At 49.5% G+C, this 25,168-nt stretch overlaps 5 protein-coding genes across 5 annotated transcripts; 2 read left to right on the forward strand and 3 right to left on the reverse strand.

The window, feature by feature from the left end:
* The first annotated feature begins 20 nt into the window (after window positions 1–20).
* Window positions 21–3,149, forward strand: FVEG_07413 (hypothetical protein). The gene is made up of 4 exons (XM_018896060.1): window positions 21–861; window positions 944–1,777; window positions 1,829–2,355; window positions 2,409–3,149. The coding sequence occupies exons 1-4, from the start codon at window positions 847–849 to the stop codon at window positions 2,680–2,682; spliced, it is 1,650 nt and encodes a 549-aa protein (XP_018753445.1). The 5' UTR covers window positions 21–846; the 3' UTR covers window positions 2,683–3,149.
* Window positions 3,075–10,366, reverse strand: FVEG_07412 (hypothetical protein). The gene is made up of 2 exons (XM_018896059.1): window positions 9,934–10,366; window positions 3,075–9,832 (listed from the first exon to the last, which is right to left on the reverse strand). The coding sequence occupies exon 2, from the start codon at window positions 9,818–9,820 to the stop codon at window positions 3,593–3,595; it is 6,228 nt and encodes a 2,075-aa protein (XP_018753444.1). The 5' UTR covers window positions 9,821–9,832; window positions 9,934–10,366; the 3' UTR covers window positions 3,075–3,592.
* Window positions 10,367–12,460: 2,094 nt separating this feature from the next.
* On the reverse strand, window positions 12,461–13,741 carry FVEG_07411 (hypothetical protein). The gene has a single exon (XM_018896058.1). The coding sequence runs from the start codon at window positions 13,605–13,607 to the stop codon at window positions 12,816–12,818; it is 792 nt and encodes a 263-aa protein (XP_018753443.1). The 5' UTR covers window positions 13,608–13,741; the 3' UTR covers window positions 12,461–12,815.
* A 4,480-nt stretch (window positions 13,742–18,221) lies between these two features.
* On the forward strand, window positions 18,222–19,643 carry FVEG_07410 (hypothetical protein). Its single transcript, XM_018896057.1, has one exon. It carries the CDS (start codon window positions 18,373–18,375, stop codon window positions 19,267–19,269), a length of 897 nt encoding a protein of 298 aa, XP_018753442.1. The 5' UTR covers window positions 18,222–18,372; the 3' UTR covers window positions 19,270–19,643.
* A 4,606-nt stretch (window positions 19,644–24,249) lies between these two features.
* Window positions 24,250–24,949, reverse strand: FVEG_16092 (hypothetical protein; the record flags this gene model as incomplete). The annotated part of the gene is made up of 3 exons (XM_018905333.1): window positions 24,250–24,253; window positions 24,509–24,531; window positions 24,785–24,949. The coding sequence occupies 3 exons, from the start codon at window positions 24,947–24,949 to the stop codon at window positions 24,250–24,252; spliced, it is 192 nt and encodes a 63-aa protein (XP_018753441.1).
* Window positions 24,950–25,168: the final 219 nt, after the last annotated feature.

A 25,168-nucleotide genomic window follows, 5' to 3' on the forward strand; every position in this document is an offset into this window, starting at 1 on the left:
ACAAAACAACAGCCATATTCAAGTAAACGATTCTCTAGGTAGACATCCATTAAAGAACCACAAACCCAAATACTCCCCTGTAACCCGAGATCCGGATCCTTAACCGGGCACTCCACACTTGATGGGCTAGCTCTAGGTCCCTCTCTACCTTAGAGTATCCTTTTTTTTGTTTTGTTTTTTGACGGTTCACCAGGGGAAAGGTCGAGTATCACAATTGAACGATTTCTTGGCTTTTGGCCCTTTTTTACGGTCAGAAGGTACGGAATAGCTTGGTTCCTCCTTTCCCCTGTTGCGGCGAATGTCAGGTGTTTTGCTTACCTACCTACCTGGTACTTAAGGTTGCTTTGCTTTTCTTGACTCTGCCTACAGTATCTCGCTGCTTCTCTCGTAAAATTTGTACCTTAGTGTCTGTATTGCCCCTTGTTCCATCGACAACTACAAAACATTGTTAGTGTTAACACGGACGGACTGTCCCCTCCCGTCCCCACGATTTGTCTGTCGATCGCATCATCATCACCCATTCAATTCATATCGACATCTAGAACCATCGCCTGTCAACTTGTAGAGAACACCCTTGCGACCGTTGCAATAGCTTCAACCTGTTCGAGAGACCCGCGCGCATTATTCCATCATATCCATTACCGACTTGGCCCAACGAACCATGCAATAGCACCCCCGATCCGACCCCTTGGAAGATGCGAAAAGTTCGGCCTGCCATTAAACCCCCGAATGCCCGTTTCGAACGTCGTTATCTGGCCGTTCATCCTTGAAGTGGCCTGAATATTATACTTGGATACATTCAGAGCGATTCTTGTCAGCCCGTTAACCTCCCATAATTAACACATCATGACTCGAAGAATTGTATGTGGCCCATGTTCTCTATAAATTCGTGATCAGTATCGATCCAGAGGATGCTGTCGACTAACCATATTCCCATCACTAGGTTCGAACAGCCGCTCAGCTCGCTGGCGCTGCCATTTTCACCTTTCTAGTTATCGCCTTTCTCGACCGTAATTATCGTGTCCTCCCCAATTCGATCCATAGTTATATGCCCTCCCATCACCCCGGACTGGTCGTCACCGATGTCACAATAGTCACTTGCTCAAGCGTTAACCCTTTCTCCTCATGCGACCTCGGCAAAGAATGGCACCGAATCGATAAGGAGCTCTATCTCGGCAAGACGTGGACAACGAGCGCATACATGTACATCATGCGAAAGCATGAGGGGGATCTCACTGCGGACGATCGTGTTGTTGTGGATGTTGCGGTCGGCAGGCTCCAACCTCAACCCAAGGGAGAAACGGACGACTCATGGGAATCTCGTCCATCAGGTATCTGGATCAAGCGCTCAGCCAAGAAGAAAGCCAGCGATTCGAAGCAGGCGGTAACGGATCTTGATGTTCTTTTCGGAGATGATGCTGTTGAGGCAAGAGATGGATATGCTGTGACGGGAACACCTTTGCTCCTCAATACCGGTGGCAGTCTTCTCTCTGTCCAGCTGACCGTGCGCCGAGGTCCTCCACGAGAGGTCAAGAAGCCAACGCCCAGGATCAACAGTGATGGTCGATACAAGATTATGCAGATCGGTGATCTGCATCTCAGTACAGGAGTTGGCGTTTGTCGCGAGGCAGTTCCTGATTCTTACAACGGCGGTAAATGCGAGGCCGATCCCAGGACACTGGAGTTTGTTAGCCGAGTCCTTGACGACGAGAAGCCCGATCTGGTAATATTGAGTGGCGACCAAGTCAACGGTGACACAGCACCAGATGCACCTACTGTGAGTATTGCCTGGCTCAACATCATAGTGTCCGCCTCTAACACCATCTAGGCCATGTTCAAGATCATCTCGCTCCTGATTGAGCGAAAGATTCCTTACGCTGCCATTTTCGGTAACCACGACGACGAACAGACCATGTCTCGTGAGGCACAGATGGCCATTATGGAGACTCTTCCTTATTCTCTCTCCATTGCTGGGCCAGCTGATATCGATGGTGTTGGGAATTACTACATCGAAGTCCTGGCCCGTGGAAAGACGGATCATTCTGCTCTAACCATCTATCTTCTCGATACACACGCCTACTCGCCCGACGAGCGCAACTTTCCTGGTTATGATTGGGTTAAGCCTAACCAAATAGAATGGTTCAAGAAGACTGCTGCTGGTCTCAAGAAGAATCACAACGAGTACACCGGCCGCCACATGGACATCGCTTTCATTCATATTCCCTTGACAGAGTATGCTAACCCGGAACTACCCCGTGTTGGTGACTGGAAAGAAGGAGTCACTGCCCCAATATACAACTCTGGTTTCCGCAATGCCCTTGTAGAGCAGGGTGTCCTTATGGTCAGCGCAGGACAGTAAGTTTTGGGATTCCTATCTTGACTTGAAAAACACTAATTTCATATTTTAGTGATCACTGCAATGACTACTGCTCCCTATCTCTGATGGGTGAAGGCGAGACCAAGGTCCCAGCCATGTGGATGTGCTACGCTGGTGGTTCTGGCTTCGGCGGTTACGCCGGTTACGGTGGTTACCATCGCCGAGTACGCTTGTTTGAAGTCGACACAAACGAGGCTCGTATCAAGACTTGGAAACGTCTTGAATACGGAGACATTGCTGCCCGTATACACCAACAGATTATTGTCGATGGCGGTAAACCTCAACCTATCACTCCTATTTCATGAGCTTATGACACTTTACATTTACGGGGCAAAGTCCCCCTTCTGAACTTATTGTATTCGTGTTTTGGGATGATGAGCTGCTATACGACCATAGAAGGGTGTGGTCCTTATCCATTTACAAAATAAGACGGGTCATAGGACCGCATCAAGGAGCATGTTCAAACATGGGATTACTTGTATAACAATTAAAATATCCCACCTCTCATTGCATACAGCAGCAAGCAGAGTTAACGACGGCATTATATAGTCTCGGGATAGGAAACGGAGTTGTTTTGGTTGACTAAATACTACGTATGAGTTTTGAGCTCATTTTCATGGTTTATTCTATATCAGTCTTTTACAGCATTGTGATTCATGATGACTTCGGGTGAAGTGGCCGCAAGCAACCCTGAGTTTGGAGTTGATAAAAATCTGTAGTTTCTTGAACAGTTCACATCTGACAAGTTGTGTAAATATGATTCAATTGCCATCCACTATATGCTTCTCTCCTCGCTATGCTCTCTTCGCTCCCTACTATGCTCACCGGAAACAAAACCACAAACGTCCTCATGATGATCTGCAAAATGCATGCTGATGTACTCCTCACGGCCCAAGATTTCTCCAGTAGCCCAGACCATTGCCCTCCAGACGCCATCCGCCCATGTCTAGATGCGTGAACGCAGAAACAAGATTGGTATATACAATCGTATTAAAAGGTTTGAGGAAATGTGGTATCGTTAAGTCTCGCCGCATGCCATGCATCAAGCGTAATAAGAACAAATGTAAAGATGATGGTGTGCCGAGCAACACCGGGATATCAAAATAGGAAAAGTGACTAATGTAATGAGTCTGGGGATAAGCCAGATTGTGAATATGCTTGCAATCAAATACAAGAGAAGGTATAAACTGTTGAAGGGGGTGGCAGCAGAGTTGCTTAGATTGTCATGACCTCCTGGTGGACAAGCCTCAGAACCCAGCTTGCCTCTGCAACGCTGGCGCACTGGAAGCACCACTTCTTGACGTTGCCACCTGTTGGGCCCGTAGCCGGAACAACGCCGACAACGCCATTGCTGTCCTTCATCTCTTCCCAGACACCACATACAATACCACGGCTGCCCATGGCTGTGAAGCATCCACTGCCAAGGACCGCGTCTAACAGGATCTTTGGCTGCTCTGAGTCCTTGCGTGGAATCGTGGTGACAGTGACACGTTTCTCCAGACCGTGGTCGGCACGAAGAGCCTGGTGCCAGCCTGGAGGAGGTCTTCGAATGGATAGTCTGCAGTTGCCAAAGTCTTCCCACTTGGCGGCTGCGACAAGGAGATGTAGGCGGATCTTGAGATCTTCGGTACCAAAGCTTGCGGGGCCGCGACCGCTGTTCTCGACACTGATGGAGGGCGAGCGAGGTGTGTTGCCGCCATAAGATGAAGATCCAGGAGTATTGGTGCCACCATAGCGGCTGTTTCGGTTAACAGAGGAGCGAGCCAGGCTGAAAGGAAGTCCGCGACCAGTGAGTCTCTTGAGGAAGCTTGACGCGGAGAGAGTAGATGAGGGAGTAGTGCTTGCACCATCGTGCGATTGGGCAGGCGCACGAACTGAACCACGGTAGCTGTTCTTACGGCCAAACCAGCTTCGTCGTCGACTGCTAGTGTCATCGTTATCGGGAGGTGGTTTATGTTCACCGAAGCTTCTGAACCGTGCTTCATTCTCAAGCTCAATGAACTTTTGGTTGTTGAGACGAGCATGGTGAACTGACATGTAAAGGTTGTAGCAGTCAGGTCCGTTGTGGCATCGGAAGCGGAAATTTCCTCCACCGTGTGAGCTGGCAAGCTGGCAGTCAGATCGAACTGACGAGCGGATTTCAAGATCGAGAGCTGTGCTCTGACGGATGAGGACGAGTGGGGTGAGATCGAGTGCGAGCATGGGCTTATCTCCCTGCTCAGCTCCGCTATGTACGGCATACGCCTCAATCAAGCCTGGAGTGACGATGACTTCCAGGTTGCCTCCGGAAATATCCTTCCACAACCCCTTGTCGGACCACCTGGAAATGGTAGCCACGTATCTTGTAGCATTGTCTTCGGGGGCAACCTTTTGTCCGTGGAGGCCAGCCTGAGAGGCTGAGTTTGATGGAGCCAGGCTATCAATTGAGCCAGATACGACGGATTCATGGAGTTCATGTCGTTGGTGATAGTCGTGAAGAGATCCTTCCTCCTCTAGTGTCTCAAGTTGATGTTCTAACTCCTCTCTGATAATGTCTCGAGCTGGGTGTTCATCTCTGATACTAACTCCTAGCTCAGTCTCTGGGAGATCAACGCTCTCGATATCGTCGTCTGAGGAATCATAGCTGTAGTCTGATTCGGTGTAGTCATCCTCAGTATTTTCGTAGCTGCCCGTGATATCAGTGCCAGAAATTGATGATTGGTCTGACGGTAGGTATTCGTGCTTGAGCGGAGATGAGGTTCGGCGCTTGACACGGCTGCTGTTGGGAGGCTCAAGAGGTGGTGCTTTCGAAAACCTGGGCTTCGAAGGAGCTTGTTGACTAGGGCTGGGACTAAAAGTTCGATGAGCTGGAGGTGGCGGTGCGCCATCGTCTCTGTATGATGAACTACTTGGGCTCTTGCGTATGTTGAGGGGATCAGGTTGCATGCTCTGCGAGGTCATTGGTCTGTCCTCATAACCGTAATCGTATTGTGTTGGTGTTCTCTGCAGATCGTACTGATCGGGCGACTTCAGAGGAGGAGGAGTTACAGGAGATGCTGATCGCGGACGGTATCTGGCTGGCAACGCTCGCTTCGGTGTAGTTGGGCTGGCTGGAGGAGACTCAGCAGCAGATGAACGGCGAGAGTGCGAGTTCCGCAAAGATTGGGCAGAGTACTTGCGAGAGGACCCTCGAACGCCAACTGGGACATCAGGCATGCGAGATTGTGAGTATGGCTCTTCATCGTCGATTATACTTGGCTCTGGCTCTCTGGGAGGAACAGGTGAAACTGGAAGGATATCGAGCCAGTCCAAGATTTGGTCTTCGTTGTCAGTGGTGAGTGTGAGTAGCTCGTGCCATGGCCTGTCGTTGTGCGTTCCTCGGATCATAACAACCATGTCAAAGTTGCCGTCTCCTGTCCTGGCTGAGATCAACTCAATAGGTACAGGGGGGAATAGAAGGTATGATCGACCCTTGACCCCATTTTCGCGGATCAGGATATCACCCTTATCTTCAGGATAACGCTGGTTATCTCGGTGTACCAACTCAATCTGGCACTCAAGGCGCTGACCATTGGAATGTGCCAAGTCGAGAGAGAAGAAGTCCTTGGCGCTGACTTGTCGTGATGGCTCAATGTACACGGCCTCCATTGGAGCAAGTGTTCGAAGGTCTCGCGATCTGGTTGTATCGGTGTTGATCGCGTCTTCATCAGTCAATCGAGCCATTTCTTCTCGATGTCGGCGGCGAGCCTTTTCTTGAAGGTCCTCAAAGTCACTCAGGAGATCATAAGTATCATTGGTCCCAAGAATAGAGTCGACACACTTGAAGAATTTTGTTATTTGCTTGAGTCGGAGGAGTGGTCTCTTGAGAAGGTGTGCCACATCAACACGCTCTCCTGTAGCATCAACAATATCCCCAGACTCGTTCCTGGGCATGGCACCGACAAGAGAATCCTCATCTTCTGGGGATCCAGCAGCCGGGGCAAGATTGACGACGAGATCCTGGAAGCCCAGCCTCCAGGCATCGAGGTACTTATGATAGATGGGTACGACGCCATGGCCCCAAGAAGCCAGTCGACGAATATCATGAATGGGAGCCTTGCGGTGAGCCATGCGAAGTTTCTCTAGGGCAACACCCATATTAACCACAGACTTCGAGAGAGCATCAGCTTTGGTCACTGGGGTGCTAGTGCCAAACAGATCAGTAGCATTGTCGCCATTGACGACCTGTGATAGTAGGACTGGGATCACACCGTCGACCAGTGTCTTCAACTCTCTAAGATAGAGACTCTCATCTTCGGTAAATTCTTTGAGCAGGTCGTCATTTGTCACATCTGTGGCCCCACCCCGGCTCTTCCGCATACTGGGTCTTGATCGGTTACTTGTGATGGCACTGGGGACGTTCTTGTCATCAGGTAGCGAGAGGACTGAGACAAGATCAGAGTGACGAGTAAGCCGTCGCTTGAGGCCAGATCCTTGGCTCTTGGAGTTCGAGCGAGAGTTCGAACGTCTGGTCTCTTTCGTTACGCCAGTGGATTGCGTAAGAGTGGATTGCGTGACATCAGTGGTAAGATCCGATTCGACAGCGCTGGAAGCCTCCTCAGAAAGAATTGTAGACAACTCATATTGACCTCGAGTTGGCGGTGGAAGACGAGGGCCCGCCATACGTGCCGACGGTAAAGCGGATCGGTCATCACGATTTTGTTCTGGTTCTCGCGCCGGTTCCCGAATCGGTTCCCGTGGTTGCTCTGGGATTTGGGCCTTCTTCTTTTCTTCCAAGGGAGATGGGGATCTAACACTTCTCGACTTTTCAGCCTTTGAAAGTTCTGTTTCAGTCCAATTTTCAGTTGAGTCATCGTATGTAAGTTCGTCGTCATAACGAGACTCTTCATAGTGATAATCATCATATTTTGGCCCTTCGTACTTTGAGTCATCATAACGAGAATCACTGTATCTGGAATCGGTATACATGGATTCGGGCTCGTCATCATAAGGTCGTTCCTCTCGACTCTGGTAAGGCTTCACCTTCGGAAGAGAATTGCCTGATTCTCCAGTAAAGGCTTCCTTGAGCATCCCAAAAAGCGAATTCTTGGGGCTTGACTTGACAGGTGAAGATGTAGTTCGAGTTGCTTTGGTCCTCTTGAGGCCCAAGCCGCCCGGAGCTTTGGTTGGTGCCTTTGTATCTTGCCGCTTCGGTTTCGTCTTGGCTTCAGGCTCTGGTGAGAGAGCTGGTAAGGAAAGAGGCGAGACCTCTTCTGGTGCAGGCTCTTTCACAGCAGCCGGTTCGGGCTGTGGTTCAGATTTGGGCTCCGGTTTAGGCTTTGAGGTTGACTTCTTCGGTGACTCAGGTTCTGGGGATGGCTCCTTGGCAGGTTCTTTGACAGGCCCGGTTTTTGGTACAGGCGATGGTGTAGGTCTCTCTTTGACGGGTTCCTTCACGGGCTCTGGCGTAACAGGCAGCTTTTCGCTCGATACAGTTCTGTCAGCCGTATCTGGTTTACTCATAGTCGAGGACGACACCCTTCGGTTTTCGGTGCGAGACGAGCGGCGATGACTTTTGATCGTTTCAGGGGACGATGGCTTATCTGGGATATGCTCACTCAGAGGTGTTGTAGCTGGCTCAGCCTTGGGCTCCTCAACGAACGGGTCAACCGTAGTGTTGAGCCACTTTTCAATGCTCCGAGGATTGTTTGGAACGGTATCTCTTGGGGGAGGATGCTCGTTCATCTCATGAATTATCTTGTTGGCGCCTTCCACCACCTTCTTGAAGACTTTGGGCATGGACTTGAAGCTGGTATTTCTTTCAGGCTTGGCAGGGCGAGCAGGGCGAATGGGTCGACTTCGAAGAGGTCCTCCACGCGCTCGCAGAGGTAGATCAAGTTCAGTGAATGCAGAGTTACCCCAGGGGATTTCTCCAGGGATGTCTGCTATTGACTTTGCCAAAATACTTGAGGACAAATCTGAGCCGTCGAGTTGAGAGGGCTCAATCGTAGATTCTTCTTCGGGCACCCACGTCTCTTTACCCTTCTGTTTTGTCGTGGGAGGCTGATAACTCTTTGGTCTAGGTTTTGACTTGTGTGCTGATGTGCTTCTCTTCTTGGTTGGAGTGTCAATTGCTGAATCGTCTTCCATAACTTCAATTGGTGCAATCCCAGATAAACCTGATTTGTCGGTTGTCTTTGTTGTTTTAGACAGTTCCGAGTCATCCTCAATGACCTCGATAAACTTGTTTGTCGATACCTCCGAAGGATCCTCAATGACTCCGATTTTGGATTTATCTGACTGCGACTTCTTCATTTCCCGTTTCACAGAACTCATACTAGGTCTCCGTGAGCTAGGAGCGGATTTGAGCCGCAGTCTTGCCGTGCGAACTGAAGTTCCGGCGTTGGACGAGATATCGCTCATAGGTCTAACTCTGATTCCTTCGTCATCGGTAAGTGTTGTCCTAACGGCTTTCACACGAATACCGTCATCATTATTCCTTCCCCTTCGGATTGGTTTAACGCGAATGCCATCATCAGGTCCTGGTGTTGATTTGGCGGATCGTGCTTTGGTGAACCGACTGCTAGTGACGTTGCTCACTGTGAATTCGCTGTCACTCATAAACTCGCTGTCGGTATCATCCATCCACGGTTTCGCTCCGACCGACTTGGAAGACTTATGACTTCTGGGTGCAGGTGGATCTGGAATCTCGACCATTTCTGCCCATGCCTTGACTCTGCTTGCGACGCGAGGATTAGCGGCGGTGCGCAAAACAAAATCTTTCGGTATTTTGGCTGGAGCAGGTGTTTTGGCAGGCGAGGTCTTCTTTGGAATATGTTTCCGATTTTTCCGCCAATGTTCGTCGCTAACAACACGTTTCTTAGGCGGTGGTTTCGCTGCTACCGGTGCAGGTGTTGTCGGTGTTTCATCAGGTGTAGCCTCATCACCTGTGGCCAGACTCTCCTTCGTCTTGTTGTTGGGTCGTTTGAGTTTCTTTCTCATCTTGATGCGAACTCGATCCTCCTCTGTGACACTCTGGAAATCCTCATCTTCAAACGCAATATCAGGGGGCTCTGTCGCTGCGTCGTCAGGGGTGTTCTCCATAGCAGCAGCATTGGCCTTTTGCCATTTCTTGACCCGATCTCGGACACCGTTCGGGGGTTGGATGCGCTTGACTTGAGATTGCTTCATTTCATGGCGCAATTCGGCCTTGACAGCTTCCAAGCTCATTCGCCGTTGACGCTCGGCAGCCTGTCGCGAGGCCGAGGGCCGGCCCAGGAGGAAGTCATGGAGGAGTGTAGGCTCTCTGGTGGATTTGGCACGCGGTCGCCCACGGTGTGCCACTGGAGGTGCTGACTTGGGCGTTTCCTTTCCATCATTCTCGTCTTGTGTTGAAGGCTTCAGAGGAGTTTCAGGTTCAGGCTCGGGATCTAGCACTGCTTCGTCTACTGCTTCCTCTGGAGAGGCAGGGTTTGATGATGACATGATCTCAGCTACCTAGAAAGACAAACTGGTGAGCTTGTTTTTGCAACCCAGTTGTGGCGGGGAAACACGATTGTGTGATGCGCCGGAGACGGGAGAGCACGTCAGACTCATACCTGAAGGTCGGTAACATGCTGTGCAGCTGTAGCAGAGAAGCGGTGGGGTCACAGTCGAGGCCGAACTCGCTCTCTTGATAGCTGGCAACAATTTACTGTTCGAATCGATTCTGCGTCGTTGAAATATGCTATCGGACCGTCCGGGAAGCTTTGCAGGAAGCTTTGGAGAAGCAGTGGGAGGGCGGAGTAGCCGTTGGAGTTGCACATGCAACTGAACAAGAAGAACGAACGAATGAATTGGATGGTGGGTAAATGAAATGTAGGAGAACGAAAAGGTTTGTGATTACAAAGACAATGGCAAAAGCCTCGTGTAAATGATAGGAAGTGGAGGGTTCTCCAAAAGCGAAATGCACCGCAAGATTAAGATTGTTGTGCCATCCACGTCTCAAGCCGTTGGAGGGACCTTTTGGAGGTTGCGTCGTTGACCTTGGACTTGGCCATTATTGAGGTGCGGGTGTCCCAGTAACCAAATGGGATCCCCACTGGAGCTCAGTGTAAACAATATTTGAGACCATCCCACCTATCAGGGACAGGGATAGAGGGATGTGGCGCTCGACTGACAGGGGACACTTCCAGGACTTCAGTGGGTCAGTCATTGAAGGCCATGGCTACAGATGAGTGGGATATGGCGGGTGGCTGTTGCGTGATAGGCTAGCTCCCCTCCAGAGTCAATTAAGCCCACTGTAACAAAGTCCAAGCCTCCCGAGCCTGGCTGAATCCGATCTCCCGGTGCTACTGTATCTCGGCCAATTTTCTCCAACCGACTGACGCTTTTCCTGACTCGACGTGGAAAGATCTTCGATAAGCTTCTTTTTTGTGAGTTGAGATGTCTTATGCTCTATAATTATCCCATCTCCTTTGCTTTTTGCCAGCCAAGCATATAACTACACCAAGGGTGGACAGCATATCGAGATCAGGAATCCCATAGATGACTCTGGACTGCTGCGTTGCGTTACCATCATATTACGCATATCAAGAATGGACAACACAACCTCGACATGGGTGACCCTCCATTCTCTTGGCCAAACACCTAATAGTATCAATGCGCCGTCCGGCCTTATTTTCGTTGCTGACGACAACCACCAAGCGAGAACAAAAGGCAGGCCATCCAATATGGGCTTCTACTGCAGCCATGTGTGTTTCAGCCATTGACTTGAAGCCAGTATCGAATATTATCCAAGTTTCTTATGCATTCAGACTTTTCGTGACTGGGGACAAGTCCAATTACACGCTGCAAGCCTGCTTATGTATGTCGTTGGGCATCCATCCTTGAATCTGATCCTGTTCTGGTTCGCTTCTCTCTGCCCAGTTATAAACAAACGCAAGGATTGTGCCCGTGCTCGCAAGCGAAGAGCATGGCCCCTTTTTTGTCTGCCAAGTATGTACTCCGTACCCTCGTATACCGCTCTTTATCGACCCGCAATATTCGGTATCAACGATTGATGTTTCATGACTGACCCTGGAACTCTATGGAATCGTGGCGCCGCAATCCCCTGCCGAGATCTCAACGTTCACGGTCCCGCATACCTTGTCGACGATTTTCAGCTTTCATAGACAGTTGTTGTCCCAAGAACCTGGTCTAGATGTTGGCTTAGTCAACTCCAAGATCGTCTAAGTTGCTACTTTCTATCCCTTAAACTGAAGGGCCAAGCTATACGAGCCCGAAAGCCGTGGATAACTTTGCCGTCCATGAATAGCCAGGCTCTATTTTCTCGCTAAACAGGCCTTGGGTTGCTTACCCTGTAACAAGTGCAATTAGAGCAAAAATTGCATCGATAACGCATAGATGAGTTTATATTGATATTGAATTTTACTTTCGTAGCATCTTAATATGTCATTGAGTTTATGCGAGGCATGATAACGAATAATCTACATATTTGTGTGGTAAGATGGTTACGTTGTTTGAAGCGACATGAACAATTTCGCAAAGAGGAATGGATCTCGGGATGGCCGCATGCCTGTTCAGGATCACATCAGTATTATCTTATCTGTATTACCTACCCGAGACCCAAGCTGTGTCTAAACCGGCTCGTTATCTGAATCCCGGATAAGTAACGTGAGTAGTCTGCTATATTTAGACTGATCTGAGGAGTAGAGATCTCATCACTAAAGAGAGCATTGTCTACTCACTTGCAGCGAGCAATTCTCAAGAAACCCTTTGTTCTTATGTGTTGTGCTTGACTACCTAGGTATCAAAACATCTTTTTGAGAATAGTGTCTTAGAAGGTCAGCCCCAGATGCTTCGACCTCTTTGTAATCACCAGCGTGTCTCAAAGGAAGACAAAGGAAATTCTTCCTATGGGTTTATGATTTGACTTTATGCGCTACTGGCCGTCTTTCTTCTTCTGTCTGGCATACTATTTATTTAGTGTTGCACATTGTGACTCTTCCAGAGGCTATGTCCTTTCTTCCAAGGCAACACAATCGACAGTCAAGTCACGAGACCGGCACGTTTACTGTTGATCACCAGTCTTTGTCTCACAAGATCGGATGCATGTATCACGAGTCATTGTAGCATCAAAAAAACCATGAGGAAAATCATTTGTTCAAACTAATGCCAATTTATCGCAAAGTCCCCCAAATCCCCCAAATCCAAATAGGTATCGAAAGCGGATTGCTCCTGAAGAAATGTAACTATGGTATGCGAAATTCCAGCCAGCTATGTGTTCCAGCTTCAATCTTCCTCCAATGAATGCACCCGATAAATGCAAGCCAGACAAATAGGTATCCTCCTTGGACCAGCCATTACTCTTGATCCGCCACTCCCTCCATGCTAGTCAACGCCGCCTATGCAGATGCAACCTCCTGTGATGCTATAAGAAACCAATACGAAAGAGATGCAGACCTGAACGCCAAGTTATGCAATATCGATCCATCCTCCCTTAGAATTCCTGAGCAGGCAAGACGAAGCGAACCTTCTTGTTCGACTTGGCCTTCTTCCCCTTGCGTCTCTTACTCTCAGCCTCATCATCGCTGGTGTCACTCTGGGCACCAACACTGCTTCCAACCTCACTCATCATCTCCTCCTCGGTCTCCTCCTCAATGGACCACACATCAGGGCTTGGCTCCCGCCATAGTTGTCCTGGGCGGCGTGTTGCTGAGTGTCCTCGGGAACTGGCTCCATGGCGTCCACGGCCCCTGGATCGGCCACGTAGCTTTGGGCTGCTTGAGAGGGCAGTAGGTGAGAGGAGAGAGTTGTTGTTCGACTGGTTGAAAGCAGGGCTCTTGGGTCGGACAGGTGGTCGGCTGTTGGCAAAGAGGTCCCTAAGAGAGAGGAGTCCTCCGTGCTTACTGGGTGAGAAGCTGACATAGTCCTCATCATCGTCGTCATAATCATCCTCATTGTTGGACTCTGAGATCTCAGAGCTGGTGTCCGGTGACATGGGACGTAGACCAGGCTTGCGTAGTCCATCGAGTGTTGATGGACTTACACTGCGGACAAAGGGTCGAGGAGAACTGGCATCCTCAATACCCGCATCAAAATCTAGCAAGACGTCGTCCATATCATCGCCGTCAAGAAGAGGCGCTGGTGTAAGAAAGTAGGTCAGAGGATCATCATCGATATCATCAAGAGATGGAAGTGGCCGGTTCTTGGTAGAAAGGGTAGGCTTGAGGCGCATCTGGGTAGGTGGCCAAGAGTCTCGACGAGACCGCATCTCAGACTCGGTCGGCATAGTGGAGATTCGTAAGAATGAATTTCGAGTGAAGTAAAGTAAAGTCGATCTGATCAAAGGGTGTACTGAGGCCTGCGAGGTATATATGTGTGCAGGGACCTCTTTGTAAGTGTAGTGGGTGGGTGCTAGAATGCTTCACCGCGATTTGGTGTTAAAAACAGGTATGAACCAGGCGAAACAAAGACCGGTTATCTTAAGGCTGGGAAGTGGATGCCCTGACGTCTTTTCCATGTAAGACCCTTTGGAGTCAATCACCGCAGCCAGAAGAGTTTCTTTGTGCTTTGTGTGAGAGGACTGAACAGAACACGAAGAAGGCTGACGGTATAGGACTCAGAGAGGCAATATAATGAACGGGCGAGCACGCCTCACCTATATACCAGTCAGTCAGCCAGATAAACAAGCCTCCCCAGAAGCTCACATTCCAATCCATAGTCTACTGCACATACACTATCTGAGACACAGGCATCAGCCGTGCGGTACCTTTCAAGGCATCGAAATAAGGCCAAGGAAGAAAGGGCTGCAAGAACCCACACCCAAAACAGGGCTGTATCTCCAAAAGCGGTCCATGTCCCAGTCATATCATGGAATTCTTGTAAGCCCCGAGGGCCTTGTGAGTGGTAGGCAGAGGACTCGGAGCACTATGGGTGGTCATCGGCCTCCAATAGGCGGGGTTGCCTATCATCGCACGTGAAGCTATTCAGCCAAGATGAATACGAACCTGTAGTCTCGCGCGCACGACGCCACGCGGCCCGTCGATAGGATAATCGGGAGGCGCCGGGTCTGAAAATGGAAGTCATGGGTTGAGTTAGGCGGGTTGATAATCAAGAGAAACGAGCTGAGAGAAGTTGGTGGCTGACGATAAATCAGCTCTTTGGGCTACAATATTGGATGCCACGGGCTCGAGTTGGTAGTGATAAACAGGTTCAAATGCACATAGGGTCCACGGTCTAGCGCTGCAGCCGCCAGTAAAAACCACAAAAGCGCAGCCAACTCGATCTGCCGTGATCGACAGAAACAAAAAAGATGGTGAGATGCCTCCATAGTCGGCCTGAATTATGGCATCTCATTCGCTCACATGAACATGGAGGTTGGCTTGGGCATGGACATTTGCGATGGCATTTCCTTGATAAACTCGGTCGCGGGGCCGGTGACACTCTCCGGAGAATGCTATATCAAGTGAGACATGGTCGACACCACCAACAAGGCCATTTCATCTCATCTGACTGTGCCTTCACGTCTCTCAGCTCCACCGGCCTTACCGGACTATGGCGAGGGAGTCATGCTGAACTCCCCAGGAACTAACAATGATTCAAATTCACGATCGGGCATTTCCTGCAAGATCGATCGCACTGAGGCCATCCGGACCTGTCTGTTGTGCATGGTGCCTTGCAGCTTGGATAGCGTATCCGCAAAGACTCCATATTTAGGCCATCATGCTTGAGTCGGGTGTCAAGCACGCGGGGCTTTCTACTGTTATACTGCCAACTTTTCTTTTCCATGGGCTTGCAGGGCAATCAAGTCGAAAGCTGGGCGTTGTGAACTGGAGGGTCGCAAGTCTGAGCCACGAGGTGATTCGGCCAAGGACGGGGTTGAGTAATACGCGGTTGTGAGGTAAGAATGATGAGTCAAAAACGAAGGCCGCCTCTATTGATTCAAGTTATCAATAATTACAGCCACAAGTTGCGGGCATTCCCCCCATGTTGATGTTGAACCCTTGCGACGATCATCAACGATTACGTGGATTATACGCAAGTCTGGAGATGCCATGAGTGAGAAAAGGGTGTGGTGAACGGCCGCTTGTCCTGTGTAGGCTGCCTCGAAAAGAAAAGATGGATTTCTAATTGTCCCATCAGCAAAAGTCCAGCCAGCCTCTCTAGCCTTTTCTACTCCGTAGCCTCCCCCAGATTCTCCAATGTCCAATCCTGCTTTGATCCAACCTGGTGGTCCTCCCCGGTCTTATGATCACCTCACCCATGGCCCCGCCAGCCACCAACACGCCTAGGCCCGCCTTTTTTATTCACTTCCAAGTTGAGAGACACGCGGCGATAAGAGGTTATCTCCCAATGTTCTCCTCGAAACATTACAAAATTTGGCCGTCATTATCGCGTAAATGCTTCAATTTTGAGACCACATGGTATCAAGCCATGAATCATCACTTAAAGTTCAGCCGTGTTGTCTGTTCTCGTTAGACCTCGATTCAAGTGGGCATGTGCCGTTCCGAACGGCGCCGATGCGTCCCCTAGCTAATTCAAGATATGTTCGCAAGTAAACTTTGACTAAAAGCAATAGTTGAAACGCCCATCCACCGAAGAATACCGGCCACGGGCCGCATTTATGGGTCTAGACCCGGAACCCCTCTGGGTTATGATCCACTATTTCTCGGAGGCCACACTTAATCTCAGCCGCAGTAGACTTCTCAGGGTCTATCAACTATGACTGGATACCGTCTGAGCCATGTCCTAAGCGAAGATAAGCTTGCAGGTCCTTGTGGTGGCGCAGCTGACTCTGACGGTAATTCACCTGTTATAGCGACATGTCGGTCGATGTGCAAGTAAAGGCTTCCGACTATAGATCATTTCCATAGCAATTCTGCCTCTCAATGATGCATAAAGCAAGTCTTATCTCGAAACCAGAGATATCGTAGTCGAAGCATAAGTTTACAAGCAGTAGGCTACCTTGGGCTAATGTTTATGACATTTGCTTGTCAAAGTTCTTTTGCGCTTTGACTGATAAAACGACTCAATTGACAGCTCTTTTGTGATGGTGGGAGACAAACCTCCGGTGACTCTGGCTCCGACGATTCCTAAATGAGCCACTCGCTACCGCTTTAGTGATTGATCTCAACTCAATGTTGCTTGTATACGGGAATGGCGTACAGCTAGGCTACTTTGTATGGATTGTGACTGAAAGTATATCGAAAGACCTGCCCTATCGCCCCTATCACATAAGCTCCAACGCCTTGAGCTTCAGTCCTGCCTGCCAAGGCTAAAACAAAGCATAGACACTACTATATTGCCCGTAGTGCAGTTGATTTGGTGTAGTAGCTCGATATATCACGGATATTTACTTCTGCAAACGCCTAAACACCAGTGACGCAGCATCGTGAGTGGAATATCTCACCATTGTATGGAAGAGCCATCCATAACTGCCATCCTTAAGCTGCCCCAGGTAAAGAGACGGAACAATGTGACTTATCTTTGATTGCACTTTGTATCAATGGAATCAATAGCCAAGTGAGCTTTGTATGTGACACTAAGGATCCCTGAGTGCTTGCCCATGGAAAGATGGCGTTTCGCCGTGCCAAGACGGAGCAAACTAAGGATTAACGGTTGATCATCGTCAGAAAATCTGTATGCTGCCTTTCCAGGTATGCATGAATTAGTTCAACCTAGCATCCACTTCAATCTTAACCATGTGTCGTGAGGCTTTGAACTATTGAACAACAGCTATTTGACATGTCAGGTTATTCGAATTATAGGATGATGGGGCATGGCATCACTTATATCCAAAGATTGAAGAATGCCACACTTTCTACAAGTCAGTAATTACCGTGAGCAACGCCACATGAATCAAGTTTAGATATATTTACTTATTTCCTACCAGTACTGTGAGCTACGTAGAGCATGAGTAAGATTAAGTGTCATGTCGAAAGCGTTCTCGCAAAGTGTATAATTTACAATGAACGAAAGACCATATGTGCTGAATATATGGCCATCTAGCGACCCTAGCAGTATAATGAATTATTAAGGTGCTATTGCGGAGTTCCGGTGCCATGATCGCGATAACGTCCAAGCCCATGAGGGTTGGTATACGGTGGCGATCTTCAAGACGACGGCAGGTCATCGAACTTGAGTGATTATGGCAAGTCCCATGTAATAGTTATAGACAGATTTGCATGCCTTTCAAGAGAACACCGTTCAACAGATATTGCATTTCCATCAAAGCGGTCGATTCTGAAATTGTCATTCATGTATGAATACGTGTTGTATCCAACTTTGCGCTGCGCATCATACAACACTGGACAAGAGAAGAGTTTCACCCCATAGACTAACAATGGACAAGAATGAGCCATCAAAGAGGCCACAGCACTGAATGTTATAGGCGCCTTTGATGAGATAGGCATGTCTGATAGCAAATCATAAGACACAATAAACATGATAGTGATAGTACTCATGATCCGTTTTGACAAGGCTACCTAGCCTTACGAGAGAACTTCTTTCCCTGACATAAATTAATTCTTTAACAAGAAGACTAGTTGGTAAGATATGATCAGAAAATTTAAGAATTACTGGGCAAGCCCTTGGAGTGCAGTCCTCCCATCTTCATTAGCAAGTCCCATTTAGCCACGCAAAAGAGAGGTATTGGCTGTTGCAAGGACGCAAATCGAAGAATAACTACGAGGGACTTGATTTAAAAAACACAAGGCCAGAGTATGGTCATGATTGATAAAATCAACGCACCAAGCTTAATATCAGAGACAGAAGAGTTGGTGGCCGTGGGTAGGTGGACCCCTGTGGCATCGAATCTGGGGTAAACAGACGCCATGCCTATCGCAGCACGTATCCCCACGTGATGACCTCATTGGATTGGTGACTGATCCACTCAGGCCCGACTTACGACGCTCATGGTAAACATTCAGTATCGCGACAACTTCGTCTTTGCCCTTGCCAAGCCTAAAACTCCTATTTATTACCTATCTTTATTCCATTCTAGACCGAGCATCACTTCCTAACAAGTCTCCAATATCATCACTGTAAACCCCACAATGACTCAACTCGACATCCCCTCGGCCGCATCTCTGAGAATGGAAGTCCTCAACAAGCACCAGAGAATGCCTCTGCGCATCCTCACCTTCAACGTTCGCTACGCAACGAACAATCGTGAACACAATGAGAAACCATGGGATGTGCGCCGGCCTAAGCTCATCAATCAATTGAACTTCGTTACCGCCGGCCATGAAAGCCCCTTCATTTGCCTCCAGGAATGTCTCAACCACCAGGTCAACGAGATCCAAGAGGATCTGGGCTCTGATTGGAAACATGTTGGCCGTGGACGCGGAGAGAAACCCGAGGACGGGGAGTTTTCTCCGATTTTCTATCGCAATGATGTATGGAAGAACGTACGCAAGGAGGTCCGATGGCTGAGCAAGACACCCGAGAAGCCCTCTCGCGGTTGGGATGCAGTCCTGAACCGAATTGTCACAATGGGAGAATTCGAACACCGAGTCACAGGTACCCGTGTCGTAGTATTCAGCACGCATTTCGACCACATCGGTGTCAAGGCCCGTCAGCACAGTGCCGAGCTCCTAATCAAGTTCGCCAAAGAATGGGGTCAAGCAGGCGACAAGAAGGCGTCAGCCGTCCTCATCGGCGGCGACTTCAACAGCGAGCCCGAGGATGGCGCGTACAAGACAATCACGGCGTCTGGGTCAGGCATCTCTGACGTGTCGGACCTGGTGCCCAAGCATAAACACTACGGCAACGAAACGACGTACACGAGCTTCGGGGAGGGGTGGGAACCCTCGCGTATCGACTTCCTGTTCATCCAGGAGCCGAGAACAGCTCATGTAAAGACCTTTGGGGTTCTGGCGAATGGGTTTGATGATGGCGTTCGTGTTTCTGATCACCGACCTGTCGTGTCAGACTTGGACATTGTGGTTTGATCGGGCACAGAGTGGTACTGTGCCCAACGTGAGTGCAGTCTGTGATAAGTTGACATATGCTTCTTCAGACAGTTACAGAGTGCCAATAGCTAAATACCTCAATTATGGTGGATGTATGTTTGATGAGGATGCCGTGGCGCTGGCTTCACTGCATATATGACAACAAGACAGCAGAGACATTTGCTGGACACCGTTGTCGTGGCCTCCGGAATACTCATACACCAAGAGTTGTCCCACGTTATAGTTTGATATTTGACAGACACTTGAAACATATCTGATTACTGATAGTCGGATGAACAGCCCTCGACTGCTATCTTTGCACATCAATTCTCTAGCGGCTATACAAGTCCGTTAACAGCCACCGTGAGCATGTAACTCGCTCTCAATGTATGACGAGATTGAGCACCACCTTTTGGATCCCACGCCATCGATCGTAGAGTCACTGCATCGACTGCAGCTGATACGATTGGGTAGCTACCCGTTCTCGCATCCATCCTTTCAACCGCAGTGCCATGCAAGCTAGCAGAACGGGAAACATGCATAACCATAGATATCACGGTGTTGATCATAACCAAGCACAGATAGCAACTCGGCGAGTAATACGCATCTCGCTATCGCAGACTTACATCTTCTTGGCCGAGCATCGAAACTGACCTATCAAGGACAAAACAACGTAACCGTGGCTGGCTGCCTGGGCGAGACACCATGCCAATGAGGCATGTCCGAGATGGGAATCGTCGCAGGATGAGGCTCTGCTCGGCAAAAACGAATATGGTCCCCATGTTTGGATGCATTGAGGGGCAAAACCCAAAAAGCGGTGTGTGGAAGATGGTGGAGGAGAAGAGGGGTTTGGGGCGCTCTCCAACTTCACGCTGTGGTGGTTCGCAGCGCCGACGGTTGAGTTCGGGGACACGATAGATACCGTCGTTCTCTGAGTGTGCTAAACTTGACCACAAGTCGAAAACAGTAGATTTGACAAAGGAGCGGTCGCCTCCACTGATCTTCAAGCGGTGCTATGCAACATGGGATTTCATGCAGCGATATGCAACCACAAGGAGCTATTGTTGTCTCAAGTGTATTCTTGAAGATATTCCAGGCGAGCCGTTATACGCGGCCCCAGGAATAAGATACTAGGAAGACCTGGCCGCGGTCTAGTATCGGATGCTTGTGCCATTGATGGTTGCAATTATGCTTGTCATCCATAAGAACAGACTAATATAGTTGTACTACCCACTGTAGTTCAGAACTAGTTTGACTCGTGAGAGAAGGGAGAACTGGCAGTCATCGGAGTACGAGATTGATTGAGATTCACGATATGTTGCTTGTCAAGTTGTTTCAACTTGATCTGTACAGAACTGCCTCAACTGGCCACTGGGAGCCGCATTCATACACGCATATTCTGATGGTAACCACACATGATTAGACACAACCTCAGTGAATGGCCGGAATAGTGAACTAATCATGCCGGCTGACGGCCCTGTAGAGCTGCGTCAATGCCTTGGATGCACGTCTAGCCTATCCCCACACAATCTGAAAGCCAAGGCAAGCCATCCGAGGGAACCCTGGCTGAAAGGTGTCCCCGTCTGGCTTAGCGAGCAGCAGCTTCGAACCCGGCAATTCACAAACTGGAGATGCTCAATCATCTTCGTGCCTGTCAAGATAGAGCGACGGCAACACAGCAGCGAGCTTGTAACAGTCCCAGAGATCTTGGGAAACACAGACTGTCAGCGTGGCATGTATAAGCAGACACGAAGCCAATCAACAACCTAGAGTTGACCGAATATTGCATGGAGGTCTTAAATCCGAGACATTGACATGAGAAGTTGGTGGGCGAATGTGCAAAGCAAAGGGTAAACATGAGGTTAGAGGGTGCAAGGTGATGGCCGTGCAGGGGCGTGGATAGGGACGACAGATGTCGATTATTGGACGGGTAGATCGAATAAGAGTTAGCAGCGTGTCCCCTCTCGATTGCGACTCATCGAGGTCAGCTGATAAAGATGTCACCGACTCAGTACAGTATCAAAATTACTCAATGTCAGTTGTCTGAGAGCGCTGGCTGCTTGGTAATCTGGCACAGCAAAAACGGCGACGGAGTCACAATTGTATGGATGTGTTGTTGTTCTCGAAGCCGCCGTCCGAATCTAGGTTGGAGTATGAAACAAAAACAACTCACATGAAATGTTTTAGAGCGATCCTGTGCTGGTTGTTCGTCGGTGGTAGGACGGAGCTGGGCGCGGAAGGACAAGGAGGTGAAGCCGGAGAGAGTGGAGTCGCTCGCCCCGGGGCGGCTCGGACGCTGACCCACCAATTCCAGGCCGGGCAGGAAGTTGTGTTGGACACGTATACATGCCGTGACGAGTCGTGCGACACGATGCTTGAACGGAGGCTGGGCCGGATCGCAAGGAATCAACAGGGCAGCATCGCCGAGCGCGGGACCAACCGCCCGAACTTGGTCATGGAGAGGTTCCGTGGCCGTTGTATATGGCCGCTGGAGGTCAGGCACCAGGCCCGTGCAAGCATCAAGCATGGATGGTCATTGCGGCAAAGCTATCTACCTATAATACACCTGTCAAATATGTAGAAACGTCAGCGCCGCAAGCGCGATGAAACAAGTGACAGCACACTTGAGCAATTTCATTCTTTGCCTTTTGAGGAGGAATCGCAGAGAAATGAAAAGAGGCACTATCACAAGTAAACGAAACACATTCTTGCTCCTGCTATGAGTCAACTTTACAATAACCTCAAAACTTAGACGGCCAAGCCCGGAGCCTCAACTCAATCGCGATAACCAGTCACAAGTCCCAGACATGGATGGCGGACAGCTTGTCACGACCAGGTTTAAGCAGCAGTGCTTCGATATCCCACGTGTACCCCGCGCTGCACTCACGTCTGGCATTAACTTGGTGTAGATCGGGTTTATTGTTGGTACCCGAGCAAGGGAATTGAGCCAGCTTGGGCAAAGGTCTACGCCCAGTTAGGCACGAAGGTGAAGAAGGCCCCGGGGGCGGGCTAAACACGGCACTTTGGTGGAGGCGTAGATCAACGGCGACCATGAGAAGTCGTGACGGCGTTTTACGCCCCTCTTGAGGATAATCGGGCATCTCTCAGCTCTGTACGGTAGTACGAGGTTCAATAATCATGATTGATTTCTCAGAGGCACAGCCGTTTGGCGAGTTCGGCATGGCTATCCTACTCTGTGTATCTATCTTGTCCTACCTCGTCAAGCCCTTGTGCCATGTGTACACAAGCCCGATCTGCCTAGAAGAGCGGTTGGGATTCGGGCCTGTCATTTACCTGTCACCTATCGGGAATGATCCATCTAACGGCGAACAACCCTGTTATGTTTCTTGTTGTTTCCTCGAGATCCTGGACGGAGCAAAGTCTGTAGCCAGCCGCTTACAGTGCTGAGTGCAGTATTCGAAGCAGTTCTGTTCTCTGGTACGAAACCACAATTCCTCAAGGGTGAGCCACACTCCTTCTTTTCTTCATCTGGGAGGGGTGTGCCATCAGCCTCGTTCAGGTGTGCAATGCGGGTTTTGACACCGGATATCGCTGGTGACTGGCAGACAGCGAAGGCGAGGAAGATTCGAAAAGAATCGTTGGACCAAAGGCTCTGAACAAGATCCACAGTTGGGCCTGACTGCTTGGGACTGGCGCCAGTCATTCAAAGGTATTCCCTGTAAGATAACACCCAGACCCGCCCGAAAGTCTCTCAACAATCCCTCAAATGCGGGCTTTCAGGGCACCATCTGGGGTCGCGTCGACAGATCAGATCCATTCTCGGCGCAGAGGGCTGGGTCGGGTTGCTGGGTCGCTAGGATTCGGGACTGGAAAGCGTCTAAGTTAAGGTAGTTAGCGGGCAGCTTTTATCGACAGCGAGCCAGTGATTAACCGCCTCACTTGCGGAGGATGAATGAATGAATATATGTATGTGTATATGGCTTAGCGACTGTTTGCTGGTGTTTTGCATCGCGAATGTTTCACAATCTGGAACAACTCACATGACAATTCAATGAATTGCCAGGGTCCATGTGTAATCATGACATAGATTGGTCTGAATTGATGGCTGAAGTCGGTGAAAATGAGCCAGATCTTGGGGTTTGGTGGCTAGGTAGGTAGTTACCTCTAGCCATCATCGATAATGCGCTTCTAGTTTCGATATCGTGACCATATCAACGGCTAAGAGTAGTCGACGAGACTAGAAAGAAGAGATTTTCCATCTAAAAGACCATATCGACCGACAATCGTTTCGGCCGTTGAATCAATACAGGCATACCCCAGCATGGTTTTGAGAGTAACTCGAAGCTTAGTGAAAACTCCATCATCCAGCTCGCTTGCTTGTTGGTGGTCGTGAGCGGGATGGCTCCATAATCCATTCCATTCAGCACCACGTCCATCAAAGCACAACACAGCAAGAGTGAGGACCCTGGTTTGAGTACAGTAGCCACCCCCACCTCTTCAATTTCTGGCATGACTGTTGTCTATGGTATTTTGAGTTTACAATATTCAGAAGGGAATGGTAGACGGGAATTTTGGAGTGAGGAAGAGAAGAGAATCTGGGGCAACTACCTACTAATGTTGCTTACCTAGGTAGGTAGCTGAGCAGGAGAAAATGCCAACTGCCAACGCATTGAGTGAGGCGGGCCGGAGCGAGAGACCCTCACCTCACCTCAAGGCTCCCCTGCCACCCTCTGAAGTGTCCATCTGACGAATACGATACAGCGCACTCAGGAGTCATTGAATGAGTCGGGAAGTAAGAGGCGGGAAGCATGAACGAACGGACGGATGACTATGTATGTTTGTGGCTGCTGTGTTAATAATAGTGCACGTAGTGATCCGTTGCTGGATGAACGAGGATAGGTAGATCGAGTCTGTGTCTGTCTGTCTGTCTCACTGGCTGACTTTTTTTCTGGTGCTGATGAATCAAGATACTGGTATTTTGGGCAAACCGAAAGAGTAAAAACAGACGGCAACCAATCTCTATCTGCGTCTTGTTGTGCTTTTGTGTCAGTGCCTTCGTCATTGCTCTCAGCGACTTGACGTGGTTGATTTGATTTGATTTGATTTGACTGACTGACTGACTGACTGACTGCAGTGTGCAGTTCCATTGCTGTGCTGGCTCCAGCGTTGAGTCGCTTGATTGATCGTCCATCGTCCCGTGGTGTAGAGCCACCCCCTCCTTTTGACGAGATTCTCCCTTGCTTCGTCTAGAGTCGCACCTTGAGGTGAGTTTACTTACACGCCCATCCACACTCTCTCAATCTTTCTCATTTCCCTCCTCCTTGTCTGTCAATTGTGAAGAGTTTTCTATCACTTCAAGCTCGAGGTGTCGAGCCTTCTGTGGCAGAACCTAATTCTCGTTGCTCACATGACTACTTGTTGGGCTCAAATCAAATAGCCTCTCATCCATGGCTGGCTCAATCTACCAAAACATCAACAGCCACAACGGCCCTGGGTGGTAATAGTGCTGCATTACCACTAAAACTACCGGTAACAGATGGATCTGAATACCTACCTGCACCCCCCCACACTCTGACTGAGTGAGTCTGAGGTGCTTCAGAAAATGCTGAACACCCCCCCCCATAGCGTCACTGTAGCTGGGTACTGGCGGTTGGCGAGGACTTGGAGTTTGCCGTGAGGGAAGCACCGTAGCGGAAGAGTTACCTCGGCTGCGGTTCATTACGCGAATAAGAGGCGTATCTTCCTCGCTGTCACTTCCATATCGACCATCTTCGCTACCTGAATGGTCGGGACTTTGATATTCAGGAGGCGGGTTCGTCGCATCCTCGAGATGCAGGTGCAGGGGGTTGTGGTCGTGCGTCTCCTGTTGAGGTACGACATTGCTGCTAGCTTCGCCGTTCTCCTCGTTGGGTACAAAATGAGCCAAAGAAATATCGGT

Source organism: Fusarium verticillioides, chromosome 8 (genome assembly GCF_000149555.1).
Source record: "Fusarium verticillioides 7600 chromosome 8, whole genome shotgun sequence".
Taxonomy (NCBI): domain Eukaryota; kingdom Fungi; phylum Ascomycota; class Sordariomycetes; order Hypocreales; family Nectriaceae; genus Fusarium; species Fusarium verticillioides.

Excerpts from the sequence above, each read along its gene's own strand:
- FVEG_07413 (XM_018896060.1), top strand. Across the intron at positions 1,778-1,828 it reads CAGCACCAGATGCACCTACT|GCCATGTTCAAGATCATCTC; the intron begins GTGAGTATTGCC and ends AACACCATCTAG. Across the intron at positions 2,356-2,408 it reads CTTATGGTCAGCGCAGGACA|TGATCACTGCAATGACTACT; the intron begins GTAAGTTTTGGG and ends TTCATATTTTAG.
- FVEG_07412 (XM_018896059.1), bottom strand. The coding sequence starts at position 9,820 with ATGTCATCATCAAACCCTGCCTCTCCAGAGGAAGCAGTAGACGAAGCA.
- FVEG_07411 (XM_018896058.1), bottom strand. The coding sequence starts at position 13,607 with ATGCCGACCGAGTCTGAGATGCGGTCTCGTCGAGACTCTTGGCCACCT.
- FVEG_07410 (XM_018896057.1), top strand. The coding sequence starts at position 18,373 with ATGACTCAACTCGACATCCCCTCGGCCGCATCTCTGAGAATGGAAGTC.